Source organism: Barbus barbus (genome assembly GCF_936440315.1).
Source record: "Barbus barbus genome assembly, chromosome: 20".
Taxonomy (NCBI): Eukaryota; Metazoa; Chordata; class Actinopteri; order Cypriniformes; family Cyprinidae; genus Barbus; species Barbus barbus.
The window spans coordinates 21,388,868-21,399,336 of NC_136748.1; the positions used below are offsets into that span (position 1 = coordinate 21,388,868).

At 37.4% G+C, this 10,469-nt stretch overlaps 1 protein-coding gene across 1 annotated transcript; it reads left to right on the forward strand.

Moving 5' to 3' along the window:
• The first annotated feature begins 2,442 nt into the window (after positions 1–2,442).
• Positions 2,443–10,157, forward strand: slc16a9a (solute carrier family 16 member 9a). Its single transcript, XM_079442994.1, has 6 exons — positions 2,443–3,492; positions 3,851–4,093; positions 6,387–6,530; positions 7,354–7,449; positions 7,689–8,567; positions 8,743–10,157. Exons 2-6 carry the CDS (start codon positions 3,889–3,891, stop codon positions 8,946–8,948), a joined length of 1,530 nt encoding a protein of 509 aa, XP_079299120.1. The 5' UTR covers positions 2,443–3,492; positions 3,851–3,888; the 3' UTR covers positions 8,949–10,157.
• Positions 10,158–10,469: the final 312 nt, after the last annotated feature.

A 10,469-nucleotide genomic window follows, 5' to 3' on the forward strand; every position in this document is an offset into this window, starting at 1 on the left:
AATCCCTGCACAAGTATTTCAGCATAAGCTGTCCTGTGCTGCTTTCTCTCCGGCAACGGCCACTCTCACCTGGTTCAGACCGGTTCTGTCAGGCTCCGGTGGTCAAGGGGGTGATACCGACCCTCAAGTTCTAACATTAAGTTCAGATTGGAAGAATAGTTAAAGTCACGCAGTTCAGTGTGTGTTTGGGTTCGGAAAAAGCATATATACCCATGTGACATTAGCAGGTAGGGAAAAACCCAGGGGGTGCTTGTAACGATTTACAATTTCTTTAGGTAGATGTAGACCTATAAAACAAATGACCACTTAATTGTACAATGAAACAAATATAATAATAATTCTTATCATTATTACAAATAACACTTCTGAAGGAACATGTCAGAATTGAACGATAATTATAATAATAAGCAATTATATAATAAAATTAAAGTGACATAAAAAATAATATACTTATAATAATAATAATACATTTATTAAAAATAGTATTTAAGATATAATAAATCATTTATTATATCATTTAAATAATAATAATTTTGGTAGCAATCATAGAGAAGCTGTCTAATGTTAATAATTTTATAATAATAATAATTTAAAAGCCATTTTAATTGCTAATGGATAATTGGGCACCATTAATACAAAAAAAATAAAAAAACATTTTTAGACTTTAATATTGAAATGGTAAAAGTAGGGTGAGAAAATGTCCTGATCTAAATTTTGACTTACTAGTTTAGTTACACTGATATGATGCTCTGTATGTGTGTTGAGTAAGATGAAGCTGCTAATTAAAGCTACTCTACAGCAGTGCTGAAAGTTTCACTGCCCTGCATCAGTCTTTGGAAAAGGCATGTCTTCTCTTACCGTTCCCTCAGCTGACTTAAGCTTGATTTGCTGCTGACCTGTTTAAGGGTAAGAATGGAGTGGCAAAACAAGACTGTCAACGTCAGGAGATGCCGTGTAAGTAAGTTAATAACAGAGAACGAGAGGGAAAAGGGAAGGGAGTGTCAGGATATCACAGAGGTCACTCAAGGTCTGTGTTCTCCTGCCATGCTAGTCAAGTTGAGTCAGCATTCCTGAAAGAGGAAGCAAAATCTCATAGTAAACATGGAGATCATGTCACACTCACAGCTTTTGTTTTTCAGATTTCCTGTCATTCTGCAGAGCAGATCTGATGGACTGCTCTCATTACACTTCCTCTGAAATGGGATTAATCCTTTTTTCCAAGAAAAACTCCAAAAAAGCTCTTAATAAGTATGGTGATTACTTAACATTACAGCAAATCCAACCAAAATAAATTAAACCATAAGCTATTTCTGCTAAGACATAACTCTTCTCTCACACTCTCACTCAAATTGAACATCAACACTGAGAGAAAATGAAAGCTATAGAGCAGAGATGTACAGTAGCTATCAGTGGAAAGTTTGGACACATTTGACCGTTTGATGTTTCTCATGATCTTTGAGATCTTTTCTAGTTTTGTAGACAAATATAAATTGTGTTTGTGTATGAATTTATTTACAAAACCAGCTTAAAAAAAATAAAAAGGAAAACAACCAACATGTGCCCAGCATGCATGGGAACTACTTCAAGACTGTTGGAAAAGCATCTGAAGTGGCTACTTGTGAACTTTTGAGAGATCGCCAAGAGTGTGCTGCAGTGTTAGCAAATCAAACAGCGGCTATATTAAAAAATTAAAAACATAAAACAGTCATTATTCGCTGTTTAATATGCATACTTACTATTTCATTGATGACTGCTATTGCAAAAAAAAAATAAAAAAAAGTATAATTTATATTTACATTGTTATTTTGCAGACGCTTTTATCCAAAGCAATTTACAATGGGGACTACATAAAGTGATTCTTCTTAAAGAATAAGTACAAGCTAAAGGGAATGAATAAATAAAGAGAGACAAAGTTTTTTTATTTATTTATTTATTTTTATATATAATAATGCCTGAGTGTGTTTAAACTCTTGACTGGTACTGTAGATGAACTTGCTCTGTCCATCATGTCAAGCTCTATGTTTTCTTATTAAGCAGACTTTTTAATCCAAATGTAATCTAGACTAGAGCCAAGGGTAGGTTCCTTCCAGAAGTATCCCACTGGTTTCCCAGATCCCTGCGGGCTGCAGTCACGCTGCATAAGAGATGTTGTCCAAAAAGGTGATATGAGGCAAATGCTGTTAACTGTTCTGTTCCTTCTGTCTTTCTTTTTATTCACTCTCTTTTCATGTCAGAGGGGATTACAGAGTCAGGTTGGGGGAGACCGTTTTTTGTTTTATGTGTGTGTGGGAACCAGCACAAGCACAGGGCAGGAACAGGATCTCGGTGGGCTTAGAGCCCAAGCCGTCTGAACCTCATGCACTTACCCAGCACAAAAGTTCAGCCGACCACCCAGACAGAGACGAGAGAAATAAAAGGGTGGGAAGAAGTCTAGTTCTGACTGGAGTCTAGTCCTATACGAGGTTTGCTCTGTTGCTGAGTTTAAAACATGTTCTTCAACATCTTCAGCTCTGGCATAAAACAGATTTTCTTATGCTTATTGCTTTCATTTTTGCTTATTGCAAACGTATTGCTTTTAGTCATTAATTTGGTAATTTCATTAGACATAACATTGAAATTAATTCAAAATTCGAAAGATTTATTCACTAATGTATTCACAATGTTCACTTGAACTAAAATCTGTTTTGTCACAAGAAAACATAGTTTAAACGTTAGCATTTTAAATAAAAATACAATAATGTAGGCTATTATTATTATTAAAAACCTTAAGAAACCAAAAGTAACAGAGACTCTTTGCTTGGCCGGTTGATCTCTCCGTGACTCGCGAGTCCGGCCGGTGAGAACAGCTTCAAACCGGTTCTTTATTTCACGGGATAGAAGAGCGCGTGCAGAGAAAAGTACATGCCCGTGCACTGGCTGCAATGTCCAACTTCACATTGGTGCCTTATCAAATACAGCACATTAAATGGCGTTGTAATGTTGAACGCACCTCTCCTATAATCACTTCTCTCTGCTGGTAAGGCGCAACTCTTTAAGGAACAAAATATTCTCTAATAATCATATGCACAATAAAGTTTTGACGTGATTTTTTTTTTTTTACTATGGAATAAAACAGCTGTTAATTATTAGGTGGCGAACTGCAGTTGAGAAGAAACTTCAGCGCGCTTCCGTTGCACCGCTCTGCGCGCGCTGGAGGTGAAGATGCATCCGCGCGCTTCTAATGGCACCAGTTCTTCTCACAACTGCGGGATGTCATATATGAAAGGGGCGAATTTATATAAAACAGGGCGATAGGAAGGCAGTCCGGTCAGTGGTCTCTCCACCTTCGAGGTGTGGTCTCTTTCCAGAAGCGTTCAAAACTAGGTGGCGCGCGATGCTGAGTGCGAGAAGGTGTTCAGCAGGGAAGCACGTGAGTCTGGCCTGGTCTACCAGGCACGAGCGGTTCAGCGCACCGCGCTCTCCAAGCAAGAGTTACATCCACATCCACCTGCCGTAAGTTTTACAGTTTTATTTTTTAAATTATAATTTTCACATCTTATTCTGGTCGTTGACAAATAATATACAAAGGTTTATTACAGGTTTACCTAGATTTTAGGTGTAGCCTAGTAACTGGTTAACATTTTAAGTTTTCACCGTTTTTAATCACCTGTTAACTTTTTTCAGTTCAGTTTCTATTATATATTGACCTTTTCGTATACAATGAAACCTAAAAAGTTATTTATTTTTGTATAAAGTTTAAATATGGGATTGCAGATTATATATCGCATAAATGATAGCATGTCACACTGCTGTCACTGTGACATGTGAGCTACACACTATCAAACTGATGTTTCTCCCTTTCTTTCTGAAGGTCTGTCAAGTGAAGTCAGCGTAAGATCAGTGCAGAGAATGGGTGCTGTAAAGGGTGAAGGTGCTGTAGATGGTGGATGGGGATGGATGATTGTGGTGGCCTCTTTCATGGCCCAGTTCCTGTCCTTTGGATCCCCTCAGTCCGTCGGGGTGTTGTACCCCAAGTGGCTCAGTGCCTTCCAGGAGGGAAAAGGCATGACGGCTTGGGTCGGATCCATGGTGTCTGGTATGGCGCTCATCACCAGTGAGTACTGATCATTTCTCTCTCTTGTGTGTGTGAGAGAAAAAGAGATAAAGAGAGTGTGCAAGTTTCCTAATAAAAAGCAGCCTGTGCAAACAGCAAGAGTTCTGATGCTGTTATGTAATGCACATTATCACATAATGCGGACAAATGGGTGTTCAACGTTTTGAAATAGTACAAGACAAAAAGAAATAGCAATCAGTTATAAACATAATAAGTGAACACGAATAATTAACTTTGCAAGAAAACTGTAATGTAAGTTTTACATCCATTGGATTTTTTTTAGATTTATGCTATAAACAAGAAAAAAGCAATTATGATAACACTTTGCAACGTCTCATTTAAAAAGAACTATGTGCAGTATATTTTTACAGCATTTATTAACCATTGTTCATGTTACTTAATAAAATACATTTTTATTGCTACAATATTTATTTTTTGTTCATGTTAGTAGAAATTAATATTTAATAAGATTAATAAATGCTGTAAAAAATATTATCATTAGTTTGTGTTAACTAACATAGTTATCTAAGGTTAACAAAGGAAACTTTATTGTAAAGTGTTACCACAATAATGTGCCAGATAAAATAACTTCAAAATATTAATATCTCATGCAATTATTTTTCTCAAGTAAAAATGTCCTATTTCTGGTTGTTTACCTAATTTTAATGGACAAAAATTCTAAGACAAGCCTGTTTCTTTGTCCTAAGTGTCCTACATCTGGCATAAAAATCACACACACTAAAACATACTGCTCTTTATTGCCATAGAACGCTGCTGACTCAGTGTTCTAAAGCCCTCTTTCATGATAAGACATGCTGACAGACAGAGAGATGATCTGCTTGTTTACATTACAGTTGTATACATGTCGGTCATCAAACTGACAAGTCCAGCAGATCATCCTCTAAACTGTACTTACAAGAGAGAGAAAGAGTAGAAAGACAGAAACATAGTTACCTTTCATGAGTAAAAGTTCACACAGGCTGAATGCGTGTGTGTACATGTGGCTCTGTGTGAGTGTTTGGGTTTCGGAGGTGTCAGGTTTTGTTTACAGACAAAGTCATGACTGGACAGGACTGTCAGGGACATGGGTGTGTATGTATGTGAGCATGAGAAGCATGTGTTTGTGTGCCCTGGTCATGCGGATTCAGAAGAAGAGAGATTTACTGAGTTGTTACTAGGCTGGCCTGTGAAACAAACACACACATTTCTTATTCAGTACTGTCTAGTAGGAGATGTCTATCATGCTCCAATTGATTTCTGATCCGACACCCTGTGAAAGGGCAACAGAGCAGATAGTTGTCCTCTTAACTGATCATATTGGCTACTTATTATATATAATTATATAATTATTGTTTCATTTTGCTTGATAGAGTTCTGGTTGTTTTGGGTTGGATGGTTTTGGTTCAGCTATACAGTATGTTTGTCCATCCATACTGATATTGCTGGTCAGTATAGAGCCCTAGGTTGGAAAGGTTTAAATCTTTGTAGTGTAGTTCAACATTCAATTGGCTGGTGTTAAGTAATAGGAAGTGTTTGAGGGCATTTGGCAGTGATGTTAGATGATATAATATATCCCATACCAGACAGTACAGACCCTAATGAGCTATCAAAATAAAGACAGTGAAATTATTTAGTCTGGATGGCACAAACACACACACTGTTCCCACTAGATGCTCTCCAGAGTCCAGCCATTTTGGCCATATTAGGAGCAACCCAGTGCTGAGTCATTTGTTATTTCTAACGATAGATAGACAAACATTCTCCTCACCACTATAGTATGACAGGGTCTATTTTAGTATCTGTTAAGACCTTGGAGTTGGAGTGAGGGTCCCTTTAATAGGACAAAATGGTTGTTGGTCCTGTGAGAGGACTTATAACGTTACCAATAATTTATTGTGTAATAAATCTTAATATTAGGGTCATCATTATATAGAATAGTATGTATACTTAGCCTACATTTATGTTGTTCAGGATTTCAGGTTATGTTTATTGCCAAGACAAGTAATGTGCATTTTGTGTTGCCTTTGCATTGGTGCTTTAGAGCTTTAGTGCTTTAGCCCTGAAAATAGTGAATAATTAAAATAATAGTGCAAGGTAAATAAACTAAAACACAATGATTGAGATCAAATGAAAAGATTCAAAATAAAAGCAGCAAAAATTACATAAGTACATAAGGCAAAGATAACTCGAAGGTTTTTTTTATTGTTTGCTAGGTTGTCAAATGTGTGGTGTGGATTATTTATTTATTTATTTTGCATTCAGTAAGATATGGTTCCTGTTTCTCTCTCTGTAGGTCCGGTGTGCAGTGCTTGTGTGGATAATTTTGGTGCTCGGCCAGTAACCGTCTTCAGCGGTGTGATGGTGGCTGGAGGTCTGATGCTGAGTGCTTTTGCTCCAAGCGTCTCTTTCCTCATCTTCTCCTATGGTATTGTTGTCGGTAAGATAATAAAAGCGTCACTGAATGAATAGCAGTTTGCTGGTAGAAACAGATACATTTGTGTCCGTTTTTTTTTTTTTACTTTCAAAGCTTATGAATATGCCTTGTATTTATCTTCTCACATCATACTATTCGTAGAGAGTGATGGTATGTGTTTATGTCCAGGATTTTCAGTAAATGCAGGAAGTGCTGAAGTTTTTATAATGTCAGAGTGTGTCAGGGTTGCTATTAATTATGATTATACAACTTTCAGTGACGGTTTAAATTTTGAAACCATGGTACCATCACTGTTTACAGAGCTGACCTTTGGTCATACTCACCAACTCTCTGAACACACACAGAAATGTGCTACCTACAGATACGATTGCATGATCAAGTTCAGTGGAGTCACTTTACATACACCAGGGTCATCCCTACCATTTCACTTAGTAATTTTACGAAGCAATGAGAATATTTTTGTGTGCAAAGAAAACAAAAATAATTGTCTAAAAAGTCTATGAAGGGTCAGAAAGCTCTTGGATTTCATCAAAAATATCGTAATTTGTGTTCCGAAGATGAATGAAAGTCTTACTGGTTTGGAACGACACGAGGATGAGAAATTAATGACAGATTTTCATTTTTGGGTGAACTATACCTTTAATTACCTACATCTCATCCTCACTGGCAGTCACAACGCTGACAAGACCTATAATGTATATTTATATTAAGGTCTTTTAGACTGATATTAAATTTATAGTTACAGAGATTTTAAATGTGTAAATACAGATGTGAAATGCTACATTCATGTTGCATTCAAGAGTATATTTATGTTTCTGTGTTTAAGGCATTGGCTGTGGACTTGTCTATGCTGCCACACTGACCATAACCTGCCAGTACTTTGACAAGAGGCGTGGCCTAGCACTGGGCATTGTCACCACAGGTGTGGAATGGAATAAAATGTGTATTATTATATTTTATTGGTACTTTCATTTGCATTGAATAACTATCATAAGCATTTTTGGCTTCATGAAAATTAAGTGAAACAAATATATATATAAAAAAAGAAATATTTCCCTTTCATTTGAAAACATTAAAAATGTTGCAGATAGCAAAAACCAGTGATTTTTTCTTTTTTTTGATTACCTGGTTCTTTAGTTGAATTATGTTCATTCTTCTCAGGCACAAGTGTAGGCGGGTTTACTTATGCCACACTCCAGAATGAGCTCATTGAGTTGTTTGGATTGGAGGGCTGTCTGCTTATCATTGGAGCACTGGCGCTCAACTTGATGGCATGTGCTGGGCCAATGCGACCTTTGAACTTACCTGGTTACTACCTAAAACAGAGAGCTGCTCTACAGCGTACAGAGGAACCAGAAGCACTCTACACCAAACCTACCGCCATTATCATTGACTCTGATCTGAAAACCACACCTAGCTCAGCCGATAACACAGCCACCATTAAGCTTTTGATCCTCAAGGAACCCACCGAGCTGCAAGAGAGTGAAGGGCAAAGAAAAGGTGGGATATTGTCCTGTTCAATAGTAGCACGAGCCATCAAGAAGGGAATGCGTCCCTATGGACGGTACCTGTGCGAAACTGTAGAACTCCTACAGGACCGTGTCTTCATGGCTTTCTGCATCGCCATATTCCTGTTCAGCTTAGGGGCGTTCCCACCTGTGCTCTTCATGGAGGACGTAGCCCAGAGCGAGGGGTTTATGGATGGGATTGCACTAATACCCCTTGTCTCCATCGTTGCAATGACAGCAGGCATCGGTAAGTTGGTCCTGGGCATCCTGGCAGACATGCGATGGGTGAACAGCTTGTACCTGTACGCCCTGACACTGACAGGAACAGGAGTGACTCTGCTTCTAATTCCTGTGTCTAAAAGCTACATGGGTCTGCAAGTTCTGTCGGCCGTGGTTGGATTTTTCTCAGGGAACTGGTCTCTTACATCCTACATCACTACCAAGATTGTGGGCCTTGAACGACTCAGTCAGGCTCACGGCATTCTCATGTGCTTCGGAGGGTTTGGAATCACCCTTGGGCCACCTGTTGTAGGTAAGAAGCAGCTAATGAACACAAGAATGGTTAAAAATTAAGACAAAAATTGCATGAACAAAATACAGAAGAAAATATATATATTCCTTGTAGGTTCCACCAATGGAGTGATTTTCACTGTGGGGAGTTTTCAAACACTTTTACTGATGGTGTCTCTGTTTTTCTTTTTTTACAGGTTGGTTCTTTGACTGGACTCAGTCATATGACTTGGCATTCTACTTCAGTGGCACCTGTGTTTTAGTATCTGGTTTGTTTCTGTTCTTGGCCACTCTGCCTTGCTGGAACAGGATGTCAGAGGAGGGAAATTCTCCTGCAAAAGAGAACGTCAACACTTCTCAACAGCCCACTCTTGATTGTGACAAAGTAGCCTCTGTGGCTTGAACAGTCTCTTAGAGGTCTTTAACTGACCTTGGCCTTAACATTCTGGTGAACATGTAGAAGATTGTCTTCCTTTTCTTATGGTTTCCTTACCTGTTCCTTACGGTTTTGCCAGGGGATTTCTCATGGTGCCAAATTTTTCTTTTGTTTCTTTTGTTCTAAAAGGTTTTATACATGCCCCACGAACCTGGGCATATTCATTTTTCTTAGATGCTTATAAAGACTGCCACATTTTTTAGGCTTATATATAGCAGAAGTGGTTTGCTAATAGTATATTCGGTAGATTGTTTACTGGACACAGAAGCTGTTTTTTGTTGATCTTGATCACTTGAATTGTGTAAACTTTACTTTCTTAGATGTCTCACTGTGTTGCACGTGGATATCACCAACCTTTGAACATACATTTCCATTAATGAGAATATTTCTGACCGAAAGCTTCAGAGAATTATATAATTTGTGAATAGGCTTTTTTTTCCACTGCACTTACCATGAAAAGCATTTAAAAAATCAAAATCCAAAGATTTCTTTTGTTATTTCTGGGGTAACAAGGACTTTGAATTGCACTTTAATGCACTCTTAAATAGTAACTGCACATTATTTTCCTATTTTTGTTACTTTTTAACAGTTTTGCAACAGTTTCCTATGCATTATCTGCTTTTATTGTTTGTAATACCAAACTGACAACAAATTTCATAAGTGGTAGAGAGAGGCCTTGTTTTTAAATTGACTAGCTTTACCCACGTTTCATTTAAAGACATACCTCAGCATGCTCTGCATCTCTAATTGTTAGTCATTTAGAAATATAAAAATATGCTGATGAAAAAAGTCAAAAAAACAAAAAAAGACCTGTAACGTATGTGTATGTGTGCGCCTGATAATACAGTCTTCCTCCACAGTTTTTCAACAGGCTGGTCCCTGACAATACTGTATCTTTTATTACTGTATATATGAAATGCCAGTGTCATTATTTCATGTGAGTATATGTTGTAGAAATGTAATATACTATGTATAAATGAATGTTAAGAAAAGGCCACTTTTGACCAAAGGCTTGCTTTGTGTCTTGAGTAAACATTTTAACAGGGTGCAAAATAACTCTATATAAAATGTAACACTGTACCCCTTTATGATGTATCTGTCTTGTTGTTTTATTGCAGTGAGTTTGTTTTATACAATACTATGTTAATTTTAAGTGACAATAAAAAGATATATGACAAACATCCTTGTTCTATTATTAACGTCAGTCCAATTTTCACTTCCTGGGAGATCTGCAAAATCTGAGTTGTTGGTTTTTCAGCTTTGGAAGAGCGACTGTAATTAGTGTTGCCTTATCTAAACACAAAAATGGTGCTATATAGCACTAAAAGTGGTTCTTGGCTCGTAATCATAGGGGAACCACTTTTGGTGCTATACAGCACCATATCTTTATAGGTGCTATACAGAACCTTTGTCAAATGGTGATATGTAGAATCATAAGAGGTGCCATATTGCATTGTATTTCTTCAACAAAAATGGTGCTAAACAGCA